Source organism: Bombus terrestris, chromosome 3, assembly GCF_910591885.1.
Source record: "Bombus terrestris chromosome 3, iyBomTerr1.2, whole genome shotgun sequence".
Taxonomy (NCBI): Eukaryota; Metazoa; Arthropoda; class Insecta; order Hymenoptera; family Apidae; genus Bombus; species Bombus terrestris.
In genome coordinates, this window is record NC_063271.1 from 17,855,961 (window position 1) to 17,876,548 (window position 20,588).

The 20,588-nt window shown below is 32.8% G+C and overlaps 1 protein-coding gene across 5 annotated transcripts in view; it reads right to left on the reverse strand.

Annotated features, from left to right (window-relative positions):
- The window catches only part of LOC100642389 (protein pinocchio), a 57,612-nt gene that overhangs the window by 3,058 nt on the left and 33,966 nt on the right, over window positions 1-20,588 (reverse strand). For 4 of the 5 annotated variants that reach the window (XM_012318564.3, XM_003402297.4, XM_012318565.3 and 1 more), the window contains 3 exons: window positions 7,672-7,747; window positions 2,294-2,425; window positions 144-273 (listed from right to left, as the gene is read on the reverse strand). In XM_012318564.3, coding sequence (XP_012173954.1) covers window positions 144-273; window positions 2,294-2,425; window positions 7,672-7,747 — 338 coding nt within the window. The remainder of the gene's footprint in view (window positions 1-143; window positions 274-2,293; window positions 2,426-7,671; window positions 7,748-20,588) is intronic. The other variant, XM_048404154.1, reaches the window with a different exon arrangement.

Below are 20,588 nucleotides of genomic sequence, written 5' to 3' on the forward strand. Positions count from 1 at the left end.
TTCATTGTGCTCGGATTAAAAATAAAAGTTTATTTATCTTTTTAAGGGAAGCAGATTTGCATTTCTTATTTCTACGCTAATGAGTCCTAATTTTACGGCATTTACAGGGTATATTATAGTTAAGAGAAGAAATAGATATATACCATAGTAAGGTCGCGTTTCCACGAGGTGCGACAACGTCCGTCACAAAGTGGGCACGGCCGCTGAAGGGAATAGCCACCGCATTCGCTGCAGTCCAGAGAGACATGTTCTTCGCTCCACGAAACCCCACATCTATAAATAAAAAACGTCTTTAATGAAAGAGTTTATGATGTTTTAGACTTACGAGAGAAGGATCAATTTCTTTCGTATCTATAACGTGGAAAAATATAATATCATAAGATAGAAATAATCTGCCTGTCCTCTTTCTGTTAATCAAAATACTAAAAATTATTATTTTGTTATCAAATGTATGTTACGTTAATCGAAAAAAGTAACTCGACTGGATAATATAGTCTCTTGATATCTTATTTCTATAATTATAAAATCATAAGGTGGAAGTAATTGTAAATCCAATAGGTTACGAAAATGTCTTAAGTTCAATCTCAGTGCACTGCATCGCGCGAGCTCTTGAGTACGTACGTGTAGCAATATGTAAGTTACATATATATTTCTAAATTTATATAAACTAGATATTAAATAGCCCAGAAGTTTCTTTCGTTTTATAAGGAAATAATAGATGCACAACATTTTTTGTTCTATTGCAACAAAATGGATCATACAGAATTCAATAAAATAATATAAAACAAAAAATGTTGTGTATCTATTATTTCCTTATAAAACGAAAGAAACTTTTGGGACAACCTAATATTTATTATGCGTTTAAAGTAAATGTACAAGGCTTTGAATATACGTGACATTTAAAAAGATTATATATATTTTTTAAGGAATATTTAATTTTTAAGACAGGTACATCTTTAAAAATAATAAAGTTTTAAAAAACGACAATAAAATTGAAAAATTTCTAGAATTTTACAAGGTCGCAGTAACATTTTCAACCAAATCAACCATTTTGAATCATTCACACCAAAGTACCAGTGACGTAATAATCAGATTCTATTGGAACAATGGATTTCAAGAATTACGGAGTTTAAATCGGATTTCTCCATGGCATTTGATGCGTCTAATACGCGACCAACGTCTAAAACATATTTAATCATCGCGACTCCGGATCATGTCGGATTCTATTACCGACCTATTATTATCGACTCGACGTCAAGACAAGAGTTCAACTTTGCTTAGCCAATTACAAACCGTTCTCAGGATCCTTGCTGTTCGCGCTAATACATACAAGCATATGTTAATGTACATATAAAGCGCGGTCTTAATCACTCTCAATACTTGATCGTCAAGCGAAATGACAGAAATAGCGCATACAGAATGATTTTAAGACGATTACAGAAGTCAATAGCCTAACGAGAGTGTGTAATTCCTAGCTTATATTAAAAATTATACGAAGAAGGACCCAGTCAAGTGCATTATTTCTGATAGCTTCTACTTTTGAGCTAACTACAACATTTATCAATTTCTCTCGTTTAACATGGAGACGTGTAGTACGACTGTATATATTACTTTTGACGTAACAGATAAGTAATTATCAAATTTCATACATCATTTTCTTGCTATTGTCGACATGTGCGCTTGATGCAACCTATAATTTTAGCGTATCTTTTAATGAATTATGGATTAAATTTTGACTTCTAAAACTTTAATATATCTAAGTTGGATACAAAGCAGTTTGCCCTTTATATCTTTAAATTTTTGTATTTTAATGTATTTTGGGAATACCTATTCTTTAAAAATTTAGAACATCCTTATGTTTCAAGTTTTGATCATGGAGAAGTATTCACTATTAAAATCTATTTCTGAATAATTTAATCTATTAAATTTTATAATGAAATCTTCTTAAATTGTAAATGAAAATTTATCATCAAATGTAGATATGAAAAAGTTTCGAGTTAATTTGTATTTCATATTCCCAATTCTAGACTGTTCATTTTCAAAGTTCATAGAAAAAACTTCTAAATTATCTCTACATCAATCTGTCCTAATGGAGTTTGATGACTTTTTTTAATTACTCTGTTATAACGTGCAAATAAGGAAAAAAATAATAAGAACGAAGAAGAGCAAGAAAATAATTTTTTTTAACGAAAATTTCTCATTTCTTATTTATTAATTATAATTGTAGCAGAATTAGTTTTCATATGCAACTCTGCACAACAAATTTATAATTTAGAACGGAATGGAAACTCACGTGAAGCAGGAGTTTAGTTGAGCACGAAGTTCCTCAATAGTAAGGATCGTATCTTGATACTGAGGATGAGATCCTTGGAGGCCATCGTCGACGCTCCCGCATGAACTATGGCAGGATAAAGAGATATTGCTTCTGAAGAAACAAAATAAATGCGGATTTTTAATATAGAATGCATCAGTTTCCTTATTAATGTTTATATACTTCATTTAATCTAAACTATAGCTATTATATTTATTATAAATATAGCTATCAAAATGATCGGATTTTTATTGCTTTTTTCAAATATTTAATTTCCTTTCACATCGCCACCATTTTTATATTTTAATTACACTTTTAAACAATCCGCACGAAATAAGTTAGATAATCACAATTATATAATCACTCTTTTATCCTGGTATGAATAAACGGCTTTACGTAACGAAGGAAAGAATTTCAAAGAAAGATTTAAATCATTTTGTTAAAGATTACTGTATATAAACACGAATTGTGAATTTTAATCCACTTTTGCTCTATTAAATAGGAAAAATAAAGACAGTATATGCAGAGGGAAATGTTTTCTGTTAAAAGCATTTTCAATACTATATTCTTCCTATTGAAAAATATGCGGAATTTATAACATGGCACAATTTATCAAACGACCATAGGTAAATTAGATTTTTTAAACTAAAATAGACTGTCAAATATGATTCAACTAAACTGAAAGGCTGTCCTTGAAGATATTCGTTAGGATGTTCACTACTCACGTCAATCGATAATCGGCATACTTTACATAAGCCTCATTCGAAAGATAAGTGTTTGCCTTTCTGGCTGTCAATTGAAATATATGACCACTACTTACAATGAATATAGCAATTAATTATAAACTAGGATACCAAATAAAAGCTAATTCAATCTTTCTTCGCAAGATTTTACACTTAACATTTTGTCAATTAAAATACAAACTTATTCACAGGATTCTGTGGACAGTGTCCTTTACCGTTTGAGTCGCAAGCAGCGCGATCGCGCTGTTTAGATTTTGTATCAAAAAGACCCAGTACATTTGAACGTTACGGACGACTTCTTCTCAATAATTTTTATTGAACAAAACTTCAAATAGTACGCATATATAATAATATTTTTTCGATCCTGTTTTTTCAAAGACCCCTGGGACTCAAACAGTTAATCATCCAATTTAATAAAAGAAAAAGAAAGAATTAATAGATAACGAAAATTGATCCATATATCGATCAGTAGACAATTGAACAAGAGTATCAGCTGAAATCTTCCATCCTGCTTATCGTGTTTTGAGTGTTCGTCTACCTAAATCATGATCATGTGATAATTCTGAACATTCGAGAAAATAGAAAATTGGTGGAACAAAAAAGAAGTAGGAAGAAGGATAATCCACTAAGTATGGATGCATATATATATATGTTAACATATGCAGCATGGAAATCAGGAAGAAAAACGTTCCTTTCACGTGATAGTAACGTGGACGAGCGCGTAATAAGCGTTCGTGTAAGTTTATGCGCATATGAGAAAGAATGACGTGCAAATCTCAGAATCGGTAAATCGAGCTCTACTGTTTTTCTTTTCTACTACGAACTCATATGGGCTCTAACACTTCAGAATTTTTCAAGGAATCCAGGAAAAGAAAATAAGATGAGAACTGGATAAAACTAGAAAACAGTTGTTTGCATTTTATGCAAAGATTTGTTGCAATATTGGGATAACTCGTTTGAATATAGGTCATGTTTCTGGCGTCAAGTGACGTATAAGTCACTTACATGAAATTATAGTTGATCAAGAATAAATGAATTTAATTGATTTTGAAAATGGTGTAAATATCTGTTATTATTTAATAAAAAGAGTAACTATGCAATAAAAACTTAAATTATTGTTTTTGGTATACCTAAAATTTATGCTAAAAATATTCACACGTTTTTAAATGCACTAAAATATAAACAATGAAATGTATGTTAAGATCAAATATTATTTTTTTCTTATGTCCTTTATAAAATGTGTGAACCATTTATCTTTTTATCAACTTATACGAATCTTAAAACAATAGATATGTAGTCATTTTACGGCATTAATCGTGTAAATATAAACCAGTATAATCAATAAGATGAATTGATAAGAATATAAGATAAAAATGTACGAGATACAAACGTTCTATAATTTAGAAATTATTACTTTCTTAATTTATGTTTAGCAATAACAATTTTTGTGCTATAATGTTCTGATTCAGATTTTTCCCACCGAAATTAGATTTTAATTTATCACGTATACATTTCAAACATACTTAGGCTAACAAATTTTTTTTAATTTACACACAAAGCAATTATGGAAATGTAATCATTTGATTCCATTCCAATCATGAAATATGTTCATTAACTTGAATATACGTTAATGTATTGACGGGGGTTTCCCGTAAGTTTCTTTTTTCTTATCTTCCTTACACTGGCGCGACGATCTAAGACATCAGATTAATCTATTGACTTACGCTGTAAACTCCGTACTGTTCACTTCTTTCGAGGCTATTGCATTCAGATAGGCCAACACAAACAAAATCATTTCGTATTATCGACTGCCCTTCGAACAGTGTACAAAAATATGAAACGAACTTCCATATGCAGCTCACTCATTACACGGGAATCAACGTGGCTGTGTAGGCTGAAGGATCAAACGTCTGCCTTTCTCTCTCTCTCTCTCTCTCTCTCTTGCGCAGCAATTTCGAGAATTTCCGGCTGGCGCCAAGTATTAATTAATGGCGACAAAACTAAGTAACGCACTGTAAAATACTTCATGGTATATACCATGTGGATACAAGTCTTATGAACTTCTGAACAAAACAATGCACGAAGTTAAGTTAAAGCGTTTAATGTCATGAGTTAAAATAGTTAGTGGTAACCTTAAGAAATTTTAAATTGAATTTATAAGGATGTTGCAACCGAGTGCTTGGTTAGAGAATTCTTGAGTTGGAAAATTTACGCGCAGATATCATTTCTTTTCGTGAAAATTCATCATCGTCTTCGGAAAACAGTTTACCAACTACATTTCGTTTGGCATTATTTAATCTACCATCGAAATTCCACCAAAATATTCATATTTTCAACGCGAGATTCAAAACATAAAGAATTTACAAACGACCCAAATAATTTAATTGCTGCTTGAAAAAGTAGTCGTGTCTCACAAGCAAATCAGATCCGGATCCGAATGTCGGTCGAGGTTTCTCTCCCTGTATACTCCGTATACTCGAATAATCCGTCAATAACGGTCTTTCGAAATTCCTACAGCATGCATTTGAATCAGCAATTTGGACATGAAAATAAATTAAAAAATTTAGAAAAATGGAAAATATAAAAGAGAAAGAAGAGAAGAGAAAATACCATCCATTTTATCGACACGCTGTTCGATCAATTTTTCCTAAACATTTAAATTCTACTTTGAAACACTTTTAATATTCATTAATTTTTTGGTATATTTATAAGTTGCTAGTATTTTTCCTTGCTTAATATAAATAATCTGTATCAACATTCATAGGAATTCCACGATAAAATATTTTTCAATAGGGAACTGACTTTGATCTTCTTCTTGTCCAGATAACACAGTCGAGACTTCCAGATATAATTGGTAACAAAGTTTTCGATTTGGTACCTTACTTTCTTCTACAAACTATCGTTGCATATAATCCTCCCACGTCTCTCATTTTCTGAACCTAATCTATCCCTTGATATTAAATTGACACGACGGTAGAAGATCAATATAACAGAAAGATAAATAACTAAATTTGCAAAGTCCGTTATAGAGAACAAAAGAATTAGATCTTTATAGAGTCAGACATAAGATTGTTCAAATCGTTCAAAAATAACAAAACAATGCATAGCACACATGACTCTTTATGTTTACCGCAGCTTGTTGTAAGGCATGCACGAAAGCTAAATGTTAGAAAATATATTTTACTTCTAGACATACAAACAATAAACTGCAACAATGATTTGTACGAAACTATGCAATACTTTACTAGCCTCAAAATAAAACGCAGCAGAACAATAGTATAGGTTGAAATCTAGCGTCTATTACGAGTGATCCGACAATTTCCTTTGCTAAAGTTGTCCTTCGTGGTTTCCTAGTACAGTAGCGTAACAGGTACAGATATCGTGGGCACGTCATTGCATTATGCAAAAACGAGAGAGAGAGAGAGAGAGAGAGAGAGATAAAGAGATAGAGAGAGAGAGAGAGATAACATACCGCTAACAATAATAATTCTATAAACCTCTCTTACAGATTCTGCTGTTTTTAACGCAGTAATGTATGTGTAAATACAGCATGTTCGGTTTAAATACATGTTGGCTACTTTTTTTGAGATATTAAGAATATAAATAAATTTTGCATGTGATATTTAGTAGAATATTCAAATTTGTATTAAATTCATATTTATAAAAAGTTATGAAGGTACATGTGAAAAACGTAAAACGAAGTTGTATATCGTATCGTCATCCTTGTCGGTTTTGTATAGCACGAATGACATTTTTCGAATTTGTCATCAAATTATGACACAACAAATGTTTCTTGTTCGAAGTTGTACAAATTTCACTTTTTTTTTTATTAGTGAATTACATTATGATATAGTAAATATCCTATACCTCCTACAGCGATCATATTATGACATAGGAGCTTTCGCCTTGATAAACTTATGCATTCCCTATAATTATATCTGAGGTACTTGTTAAGAATAAATTCTTTCTTTTATTTTCAAATCACTATGATAAAACAAAAAGCGTTTAATAAGCAAAAACATATTCATATGCCTCAATTATGTTCTGTCTTTATATTCAACCTTGAATAAATAGATTATTATTCAAATTTATATTTCACAAATATTTTCGAGTGCACCGTGATATATATACCTAATAAATTAACATTGATAAAGGTATGTAGTTTCATTTAAAAACAACAGATCGATGTTAAAAATATTTATAAGGGAAGAATTATGTGAATATATTTAAACTGCATATGTATTGTATAGGCACGTATCATTCGGTGGAAATCAGAAGCATTATTGGTTGCTTTGTTTGGCTGACTCACCAAAAAATTGGCAATGGTAAAAAATGGATCGATCGAATAAACGAAGCCACAAAGACGTAGTCGTTTTAAAAATGTATCGGTTTCCGCTTCCATGGGATATGATATCGCGATGCATAACTTAAATTAGAAAAGATTTGGAACCAAACGAACAAATACAAAAACCTTGTATTCCCTATTTTTTTTAAACTTGTCGGCAATTGTTCTGTCTAAATAAATGAACTGCATATAAACATATTTGTCTCTGCTACACTTTGCACAATTCTGTTTATCATAAAATACGATGCACAAAAAGTCATAAAGCAACTCACCCGTGGCGAGAAAGACTCTCAGTAGCTGGTTGCACGGATGTGGTTACAGACATGTTGTTATTTTGATGCGTTACAACTGCAATAGAAAGAGAATCCACATTAATTAGCATGTACTCAAGGGAGTGATCAAGGACGTGAAAGAAAGGAATCCCCGACAGAATTCCACAATATATAAACAAGGCTCGCTGGAAATCCGTTGGTAGGAAAGGTCTTCAAGTTGACGAACGAATATAGTATGTGGAACACACGAACGCGAATTGCGAAGGACATCCACGATAAGTTTCACCGTCGATCTCTCACCTTGGCACGAAATAGTCACTTTTACTTTCCCCGTGAGAAAAGAAAGCCAAACGATCGCAGTACATGGTCTGAATCCTTTATTTTGACCAATCCGAGATTCCACGACGTAATAGATTATGTAATTTGTTTTACAGCTATACTTCTTTACACGGAAACAATTTCTTTGTCAATAGAGCAGTGAAGGTATCGCATACGGTATAGGATATGTTGATGGTTTACAAAACTAAAATTTATAACTATAGAGAAATTAAGTATATACATATATGAATAAATAGCAGCGTGAGAATAATTTTGGTGGTACAATAGAAGTCAAAATAATGCAAAGAAAATCTGTATAAATACAGGAGAATGGGCAAATAAAATTTAAAATACTTTAAAGAATAATCTGATATATTTTGTGCCATTCTGTCTTTGCTTCAGAATGTACCATTTTAAAAGTCGTTATATTATGCGATAAAAAAATCAATGTAGGAAGGACTTTATAACGCCAATAATTCTAAAATAAGATCCCAGTATGGATACAAGGTCATGAGGGAATGCCAAGGATTTTATCATTGACACACTGACAATGCGTGGTGGATTTCATTATCAAACAGCCACGCAAGTGCCTTGATTTATTCTTAGAAAAGAAAAGCAAGGTAAGAAAATTGGTAACTTATTTGATGCCATTGAAATAAAATCGATGATTTCCTTTTAAATAATCATTTTTGAAATATTTTACTTTGGTAATACTCTTAAGCCCGACTCAAAACTCGCTCGAAATAAAACGTTGACTTTATTACATGATTATTTCACTGTTTTAGTCATGAATACTTTTACCACACGCGGGAAACGCGTATTTACATGTGAATGAAAGTCATTACAAGTCATTTTAAAATTAATTATCTGTTTCGTTATATGATACCTATTTCACAATTACAAATTGAACCTTTATTCGATTGTGCAAAATACCACGTGGCATATGCGTGCTGTTTGAGTTTATTATGAAAAGCTTTCACGCGTATCGGTCAAAAACATGTGTTTAACTCTGCTATTAACAAAAATAATTGTTAAATAAAAGGATGTTATATCTATTAGTAGTAACACCGATATTATTGTTTTTTCATAATACATATTAGATAAATGCTGTAAATAAATATAATTTGTACGTGTGGCTTACACAAATGATTTCTTCATTAAAATTCGAATATTGAAGGTCCTATTTTCGATACGTGGTGTTGGATCAAAGCACTTTCATGCAGAAAACTCCGTCGTGGCTGAAATTTCCAATGAAACGTAAATATGACGTAGCCGGGAATATACTCGTGAACCGAACGGTTACGCGATAAAATAATGACGTAGTATGTAATCGAATTATTTATGACGTATTTTGTTATAACAATATTATGACGCATTAAATAGAATTTCTTTAGGTACGGATGTTACGTTTGAGATTTTTAATTCTTCATAAATTCATTTTATATGTTGACTATAAGTAAATTGCAAATATTTACGAAATTTCAATCGTTACAACAATGGAAAAAGTTCTTAAAAACGTACGTATAAAATACAGTTCTAGAGATATTAATATGTATGTGTATTTTTACAAAAATGTAGAGGATTATCTTAAAATTTCTAGGAAAACTTTATATAAATATCTAAACTGATTTGGAAACTTCACGTGCGTGAGTAAACGTACCCCAACGCGGTTTCCATAAATTTTCGACTATTTGACATAAGGAAACTTTGAAAAGTCACGGTGGCAGGCTGACGAAATGAGTTAAAACATCGCCGTGAATGAAAATCCAACCACTTTGCCGCCTTTTACTCTCTTCACGTGACGAGACTCTAAGATTAGTTTTTGCTTTCACCTCTTTCAGGCCATTAGTTTAGAGTTATGTTAGAGGAAAACAGGGCTTGCGAACTGCAGCCAGGTATCCCGAGATGTAGCCGAGGCACCATTCCATGTGATCATGTATTTTTATTCTATCGATAGACCAAAATAGAAGAGCCTTAAGAAAGAGGTGTGCAAGTAATGGCAGTATGGACACTATGCGGCTACCAAAGTAGTCTGAGGTCGTTGGCTACGTTCGAACTCAAATGCGTCCTCGAGTACGAAGCCAATTCTGTTTGACCCTTTGTGCTATTTTATGTAATTAAAATATCAAACTGCTAAATTAAATTTTCTAACATATTATATATTATGCATAATACTCATGATTATTCATTTCAACAAAAAGAATAAAAAGCTTTTCTCGTTTTACAGATTCTCACGTTTAATTTGTTTCATTTCGAAAATGTTCTTTCGTTCATTCTTCATAATTCTTTCTCCTACGTTGTTTAAAGGAAACACGTACCCAGTAGTATGTATGTACGTCAGAAGCGGAAGCGGATGTATGTTTTATGTGGTATGCTGCTGTTCTCCACTTCTTTCACAAGTGCGCAAAAGGCTAACCTAAGTGCGTGACCCGTGAAGGGCTTTTCACCCTCGTCGTCTGTGATTGCGTATATAGTGACTCAAGATGATTCCATTCGAAATAACGCTCGAACTAACGAAGATAAAATTTGTCGAGCAACAATATAAGGAATCTTTCTTTATTTTTATTTTATTTTATTTATTTTATTCTTTATTTAATTTACTTTAGAATAATTTATTTTATTCTCTCATTATTTAAATAAAATTCATCAAATCGATAGTTGTATAGTTGCTTATTGAATATTTTTTGCGAACAAAATTCTTTGTTAAATGTTGACTTGAATCTCTCATTTAGTTTGATCTTTCTACGCTTCAAAGCCGTCAAAATTATTTTCTTTTGCGTATTTCCTGATAATTCTACAAAAAATAGTTAATTAAAACAATTATTAAAAATTATTGAAATAATTATTCTTCGATCAAATCTTTTCTCATTGACTTTATCTTACGATTACACAATTTTGTATCACTACAATATAGATGTACTATATCAATACTATATGCCTACAAATGTGCCTTTTTTTATCTCTATCGAATGAAACGTGAACAAAATTTATCAAATTATAAAAGAGACATAACATCAATTTTGTGAATATTCATCAGCTCCTGTAAAATTATTCATAATTAATCGAGGAAAAACCATTATCTCCCTATTGTCCAATTGATGTCTTATTTAGAACAGCACTTGTCTCCAGACATGTATACGTTCGCGTTCCGGCGAGGGGTTGAAACGAGGCCAACAACCCTCGAGGTCGTGACAGTCTCTCGGGATGCAAGGGGAGGGAGACTGAATTCGAGATATCGATCGACCTCGTCGACTACTGTGGCTAAACTCCCACGCGGATGCATGGCTACGGAGCGAATGCGGAATCAGGTCGTTTCAACTACGATATACAGAACGGAAATACATGTTTATACACGAAATTTAATTGATATATCTTCATTTTACGATTTTCTATTTGAAAATAGAACACGGCAAAAAAGCTTTATTTATCGATTGCATATGTCGCATGTTTAATCAATGGAAAAATATTAATGTAATAGCCTTTAACATGTATCTAAATATATTTTATATTGTATAAAGATCATTGAATTAAAATGGTTTGATAACAATGAATAAGTTAACCAAACAAACTTTCGTAATCACGAGAACAGATGATGAACGGATAGCTATATACAGATAATAATTATGTGAAATGAAACGTCCACGTTGATCGCGTGACAAGAGAATAATTGAAACTACACTGAATTTATATAATTGCAACGTTTGAATTGTCGCAAAGTGGCAACATTGCAAGGACCCTTCGGTTGCATAATATTCGAGCAGTGCACAAAGAGATAGAAAGATACAGTTTCCTTCTTCAATTAACAAACACTAAATACGGTAACGGAATCAAAGATACAGCTGCATAAAGAATCAAAAGTTTCCCTGGTAAGAGAAATATACATCATATTACAAACATCATGGCTTCCAACGAGCAGTTAATATAAGAAAAATGTAAGTTACAGCCTTTGCAAATATTTATTAAAGTGAAAACAGAAAACTTAATTGTGTTTTAAAATATTTTACGATAGGAAACCGGACGATATGATCTTCGTGAAATTCCAGGTAGAGCAGATTTTATGAGAAATAATGAGCAAAGGTCACTTTGAACTACATATATAAATTTGAACCACGAATTTAATTGTCCCTATGTTCAGTTAATGAAATAAGAAAGATTGATGAATTTATGACGAATGTAATTTAAGTTTAAAAAATATGACGTGTAATAACCTGGAAAATTTTACTATAAATTTTTGTTAAAGGTATAAGAGCAATACTGTTAAACGCAAAGTTAGTCCTCCTTGTATTACCGCATTTTACGTTTTTAAAACGACCAACGAAATGTATGAAGAAACATTGTATGAACGAAATGGTCAGGAATGTAACGAAGCGTTAACAGGATTGAGAAATTAAAATTCCACCTCTGGAATTCGCCGTCACTGGTGTAACGGGTTTCCAGCGAGCCTTTGCACAAACAAACGAACTAAGTAACATGGAGGTATGACCTCGTTCATCGTCCATCGACAATTCTTCGCAAAATTAACCACTCACCCGAGTGTCCGTTCGTCGACCGAAACACGCAACGCAAACATTTCAAACTCTCGGAACAGTACCAACGTTATAATCGAAAATCGTTAAAGAACTAATACGTTTTTCTTTTCTTTTTGATAATTGTAAATATCAAAATCCCGATATTTTGATGATAAAACTTTGCTAATATAGCATTTGAGAAAGTTTGTATGGCAATAGTAGTTAGATCGCCAACATGAAACGGTCAAAACTTTCGTCGATACACGACTGTTGGGCGTTAGACAGAAGAAGCAATCTGAAGTTAGTCACGCAGCTCAACGTCCAGAGTATTGATTCCCACGCTACGTTCTTTTCTTCGCTTTCTTTGCATGTATCGCTTCTGCCTCCCCTCACCGCGGTGAAACCACCCTTTTTATTACATTCTTACTTTTCAAAGCGAAACTCTGCCACTTTCTGTGCAAACGAACATCACGAACACGTTCGACGTGAAAAGAAAATCTTGCTGCTTGTCGTGCTTTCTTAAAAGGAAGGCATGGTGAAAGCATGATCGAGTGCGATCTTCCAATACAAAGAAAGCGAAGACCAAAGAACTTTATTATAAACGCTGCATCACACTTTGATTCGATATTCGTGTTTCATCGCATCGAACATCAGTCCGAACTTTCCTACACACAGATTTCTATGCACACTGTTTTTCTAACACAATTGCAACGCAATCTGCGACGCTTGTAATGCGGATTAGCGTACGCATGGTAACGTGTAGAATCTGTATAACTTACATTTCGCAGAGAAAATTGGACGGCAGACGAAATATAACGGTATTCGCACTGTCTTTCACTTGATTCTCGAACTTTGATGCGATACAATGGTCAGAAATATAAAATATCGAAGCTCGACGAAAACAGACGGTTACGAATTTAGTACAAAGATTGAAGTTAGTTAGCGAAGAAAATAAACCGTCACGACGTCAAGTTTCAAGTCTGACTGAAGATACCCACGATCGCGCAGGGGCCTTTTATAACTGCGGTGTGGGTTGGGCAGCGTGGCAATCGCCGGACGGCGAAATAGAGGGGAGAGAGGAAAGCCGAGGCAGAAAACCCCATCTGCGCAACTAACAATAATGCAACTATGTGTATGTATATACATGTGTCTGCTTAAGCTTGCTGTGACGAGCAACAGAGGGGCAGCGATTCTCTGCTCGTGGCGCCGGCGTGTACGGGCACATGTTAATAAATAAATTATGAACAGTTAGTACGATAACGAATCTTATCTCTGATGAATTCTAGAGGCCCAATGCCCAATGTTCATGCAGATAGCGTAGAAATACTGATCTTCGCATTTCGTAAACAAATTTTTAAAATTTCATTTAAAAGTACATTATATTTTATGCTATTAGAGTTTCACAATATCATTTTTTTGCTCATTCTGAATTTCCAATTTTGCGTAGGTTTAGCTGTATAAAGCAGAAGTATACAACCGAATACCGACAGATTCCGAATACAGCTGGATGCAAGAACTCTAGAGAATGAAAGGCGTTTGTCACGTGTTTACACACCCTTTCAAATTGTGTGGAGAAGAAGAGAAACGTAGGTTTATCTTTAACGTTAAAATGTCACCGCCCTCGGTGTTGCATTTATAAGCGAGCGTACGTTGAGCCACCTTTGCAGATTAGACGCGACAGAGATTCTCAGTTCAGCGTTACATTATTGGTTATCTATATCGATTTTCTATAGTCTTCACGTTTTCTGCATTTAAAAGGACAAAGAAAAGAATAAATTCTCCCTTTTCGCACGTATCATTCGTACACATGTGCTCGTTACAAAGATTGAAATTATATTTATATTAACTGTACTATTTCCACTACGAATACTGACATCTTGAGATATTTTCCATTCAGCCTAAAACGCGGATCCCAACTTTTGTTTTTCTTTTCGATTTGCTAAACTAGTATTACGAGAAACGTGTATTTTTATTAAATTTAAGATTCTTAATTTATTCTCATCAGTTTTGATGAAAACATTGTTACAAACATACGATAATATAAACTACAATATAAATAAAGTTTAATCTCTCTCCTCTACGAACTCCTCTAGTAAAGAATATTGATCATCCAATTGCAGTTTACCAACAATAATTATACATTTATGGGACATCTAAACGTGTAAAAATATACAAAATGTGCATAATATGCAAAAATTATATGGAAAAATATTCAAAGTAAAATATTTGTTATAAGTTATAATATTTGGAAATGAGACAAATCTGTATTTGGTTACAATACAATATATCCGGCTATATAAGAAGCCGGATGATACAAGCAGTTAAACTTAAATATTAAAAATAAACACCAGATTTATTTATACACTGTTTAAGAGAGACCACCCTATTATGATTTATGCATGGATTATTCAAAGAATGACGAATCATATTAGAGTAATCGGATGTAGCGAAAGTCTTGGTGTGTATGCATTCTCGCGTTGGTTGATAAAAAAATGCACAAGCCAAAAGTTACATGGATCTAGCATGTATGAACAATTCCAAGGAAATCGTGGGCGTTTTCGATCAACGTGGGTCTGTTCACTTTGTAGAATATAAGTGAGAAAGATTGAATTGATACGGTATAAATAAGCATAATGATAATTTATAATGCCGATTTTAATGCTTTATTTTACATAATTGACATTTAGGATTGCTTTTAGTAAAGTGCTTATCTTAGGAAAGGACTTCGTGTATATATATTGTATATGAAGTACTTTCTTATGTTTTTCAATGATGTTTCGTTTATGCAACTTATACACATTATTTTATCCTTTATTCTTAATGGATTAGAAACGAAGTCTCTTACACTAAAATAACTCTATATTTTAAGAATCCCCTTCAAACGATTAGATCGTATTCTTATTCAGATCTCCCTAAAATAGTCTTGAAATGTATATACACATTTCTGCATATCTATGCTTTGACTTATAGATATCTACCTCTTTTCACGATCCAACCGCAACATTTTTAGTATATATATTTACTCGTAGCTGACATTGCTCCCAACCATTCGTGTGAAATATATTTTTCAGGTTCAGTTTAAGAATAGTATAGACATGAATGGGTTTCCTCGTCGATGTTCTTGGCATTCGTGACTTTTTCACCTACGTGATACTCGTCAGCGCAGATTCCATGCGTTCAAATATCCTGCAAAGGTTAAAAGTTTGCTTGTTGCGTCGGGTCGATCCAATCGTGCATCCAATCACGCGCTATCCTGAGAGATTTCACCTTTCTAATAACGTCGTTCGACAACCCTCGACTGATTTGTTGGTGGTTTGAAACATCTCTTGACGTCTGGATGTATCCGTGATTATGATTTAGTTACACAGTGGGGTAGTTTGATGTAAAAAAAAACAGATGCATGTGTATAAGCAATTTGTGTAGCATACACGCATTTCGGAGAGTGTAGGATTGAAGGTCGCCAGAAAAATCTTGCACACGCGGAATCAGACGATTCTACGATATCTTAGCTAGCACGTGTCGCTTTTGACAGATATGAATCCACGAGTTACAGATTAGTTGAGAGGAGAGCGCGGAAAAATTGTATCTTGCTTGCTAATTGGATGAAGCGCCGCGCCGGTTTAATCCGACGCAACCGACGCTGATGATGGCTGCCAAATCACGCCCACGTGTGATTTCGCCGACGCCAGTTAAATCTCACGGTGCTGCTGTTTCTGTTTGAGTAGTCAGTTTCACTGCTCTGTTAGGCTTTGGTCAGTTTGAGTTTTCGAGAGATTGTATTGGTTCGAAAGCTTTTTATAACCGCATATCAAACGATTTATTTGAATTTTCCAATACATTTGTTTCCCAAATTAATTTTCCATTTTTTATTTACGCTTGATATTGCTATTACTCAATGAACATACACATATAAACACTTTCGAAATAAACAGCTCCATTAAAATTTCAATCAATTAATCTCATCGTTTTACAGAACTATCTATTAGTTAAAATTTATTTCTACGACATACAAAGATGTGTTAATACATGCTTAATGTGTTAAATCTGTTTTATATTGTATAAGAAATGTCTATTCTATTCGGCTATTCTATTGAAATAATGGAATTTCTACTTTATATGTAAAATGATCATCGTGGAGAGAGAGAGAGAGAGAGAGAGAGAGAGAGGAAGAAAGAGAGTTATTTTATTGTTCATGAAGAAAATTAATCTACTATTGCACTGATAATAATTTAATAATTTATAAGATCTAAATAATCATTGCACAAGTCTAAATTAATGAACAAACGTAAATATCATTTGACTATGAAGAATGATGGTCATTAATGAGGTCACTCTATTTTATCCAGAAAAAGAATCTTATTTTGTTATGCAACGGAAATGTACAAAGAAACAAATAAATCTATTTACAACGAAATTGTCTAGAAATAATAGAATAACATCAATGGCGTGCAATAGCAACATTAAGTAAATAAATTTGTTTTTTCGTAACGTGTATGCTCTGTATCAGAGCGGGCTAGAATATAATAATAACAATGATAATAATAATAAATAGTTCGACCGCGTATTCGAACACTTAATTATAAATGTTTGGAAAACACTTGCGTCACGCTAACTCTAGGTTACTGACTTATGTAAATTTCTAGAATAACGCAACAGACACAGATACACAGCTAATGACGATCGCTTATGCTCGTTTGCGATAAAGACGACGCAATTATCCTTAATGTTTAATAAATACCCGCATTTTGCATCGATTTTTATGAGCGAATGATTACCAACAGTGGTATGTCGCGTCGTTGCAATCCGGGAATATTCCAAGAAATCGTCAACATAATCATGTTATTAATGATACTATAGTTACGTTTTAATCGTTATCAATGACTGGTCTCCTTCTGTATCCTGTCAGGTGAATGAAGTTAGCGATGCAAGCAACTTTTGTTTCGCAATTGTAACAAAGTGAACGCGAATATAGTAAAAATTAAAAGTTAAATAGAGTAATAACATTGTGGTGCGAATTGAACACGATAGAGATCAGTTATTATTCGATATCTTTTACATGAGTGAAAGATAGGTTTCCAAGATACTTGGGATGTTTGATAAAACAAGGAGAAGAACCTTAGTATTTAGTTATTAAAAGAACAAATTAAAAATTAAGAATTGATGATCTTATGATCAATTCCTTTCAATCGTAAGAATTATCAAATAAAAATTTTGAAATGACAGTGCATCGCAATTTTCTCCTGATAATTATGTGTACGTAAAAATTCGCTTGGTATAACAGACTAAATAGAGGAAATATTTTCAATAACAAACGTGTTTTCCATTGTTTGACACGATATGCTACGCGTACGAAGCAACTGTCATCGTTTCATCATAATATCAAAAATAACACAATTTTCGAGCATAGCCAACACCTGCTTCCTTATTTCTCCGAGGAATAATTAGTTTACACGTTGTTAATCAGTCGCGTCGATCGCGTTATCGTTATCGTTCACGGCGAGCAATTGTTTAAACAACATCGTTCGAACCAGGAATCACGCAGCCTCGAAACTTTTAATGCAAACGCGCTGCTGACGTCAGTATCGAATTATTCTTGATAATTCAACAGTAGTACTTATGAATTACGTACGACACACGGAAATCGCATATTGTGCCATAAAACTAACGGGCATGACGTGAGTCGTGATGCGTGTTGAAGAATCTATGTACATACCGAGATTTTTGTGGCAATTGATAAACCTTTGTGTAACGATTTAGGATTGAGTAACACGCAGGGTTTGTTGAATAATTTCATGATGATCAGAGTGAGAAATGATTTAATTAGATATGTAAGTATAAAACTAAAGAAAATAAATATAGAATTTTCAATATCCGAGCATCTACTGTCCATTTGTTATATGTTCCACTATTCGGATGTTTCATTATTTGAAAGTTCGAAATATAAAATTATTATGATATGCGTTAATATGAAAATAGTAGGGATGTGCGGATACCTGAACCTGTGGTCTGGTCGGATGGGATTCTGAAAGTTTGCCTGACACATAAAAATGTTCAGGAGCCGATATTGCATTCGGGGCATGGTTTTCTGTCTTACTTTAAATTAGATTTCAAAATATCAAATAGTAAACATACGATGCTACAAATATGAACAATGAACAAGACAAATATGAAACATTTTAGAATGTTGGAAACAGCAAATATATCACAAAAGTTATGAAAATATTGACCATTCTTTTATTCTGAAAAGATAGAATGGTTTGAAATCTTTTTTTTTTCTAAAAAAAAAATTAGATAATAAGTAAAAAATAAATTAATTGTAGACAAGAAATGGAATATATTTACTAATTTTCGTCGGTTGTAAATCTTTTAAAACCGACTCGTAGAAAGCACTGGCATTTCCACGCGTTCTCGGTGAACAACTTATTCGACTGACTTACATATGCACCAGGGCCTGCGTAACTCTAACGCAAATATCACATGCTTGCTACTCAAGCATAGAATGCAAATAAATTTAAGCAAGATAACTTGATGTAATTATTCACGATTCGTATTAACGTATGATAACATCATGTGGATGGAGATAGTCTCGTGACTTGTGACGCGAACACTTGTACTTTTGTGCTAGGTTTATTAACTTACTAACAAGATACTGTCACTTTCGAAATCGAACATTATGAAGCCATATATTGAATAAACGTTAATATAAGCAGAAATATGAGCAAGAACGTGTATACTTAATGAAGATATTAATTAATTCAACATGTTTTAAAAATTCGGAATAAGGTGAATTTGAAGAACAAATATCTTTCATATTACTCAATGTAGAACTAAAATTTGGTTTTCTTCCTATTATTCTATTTTTAATTTTTACATAAAATGTTAAAATACTGTGTAATTGATAAAGCTTGCTTTAAATTTTGTTCTAGTACCCTAAACCATTTGTTGGCAATTAAATTCTCTGTTTTGTTGTACTCATTAAATATATAAAGATATAAATATAAATATATAAAGATATAGGTATATAAAATTTAACAAATCAATATGAATTACTTCATAAATTACTACGTCCACGCTGATGTAATATTTAGCCTTAATATAAATAGAGACATCAGATCAAAACAAATTTCGTCATGCGACAGAAATTTGTTGTAACAATCAAAAAAACATATTCTCCTAAGTATTATAGCGCCATACTTACGTTTTCTTTTTCAGGAAAATGCAGAAGAAACTCACATTACTCAATTTAGTTTAAATTAATAGAGTAATTAAGGATATTATACAAGAGGGGAGAAAACTTACAAACGTAACAGCAATGGATGGGATATTTATGGAAACATTTCCAATCTCTCGTGTACCATGTGAAGAATACGAATAGAGAAATGCTCAAAGATAAAATTCTTGTTGCATTCGAATATTTAAAAAGAAATGTACCCAATAAATTATTTTTTAAATTCGAAAGGGGAAGAAAGAAAAATGTTGAAAAGAAAAATGAGAACAAACTTATGAATTCGATTCTTTTTCAGATTATGTCGCACAACTTCAGCATGTCACACCCATATCATGAATAAATTACAACGAAAATCATCTATCCTATCACAACAGGTCTCATATATATACATACATATATACATATTTTATATATTATATATATATGTATGTATAAATAAAACCCAGGCCGTACTAGCGTCGCGTAATCAATATCATAAACACGAAGTCACGGTCCATTCTTCGGAGGAATGTTCTCCTGGTTCCGTGGTTACCTCTTTAAACAGTGTCGCAAACGATTGTTGACTGCACGTGTATACGGACGAAATGTCGCGTGATCTGTGTTCTTAACGCTGTTCTTAAGTGAAGCCGGTTCAAGCCAGTCTTCAAGATGTCGAATTGCCTCCCAGTGACGTTAATCGATTAGGCCAGGTCTTGAACCGATCGCTCGAGGACCTGAGGAGAAGAATGACCAACATTGTTCGAGAAATAACAGAACTAACCATTCGCGAAAATCATTGGCGATTGAATCGCTACAAATTATCGCAACTTGATCAAAACTTTCTTGTGATGATTGCAGAAATCTACTAAATAATACGATTATAC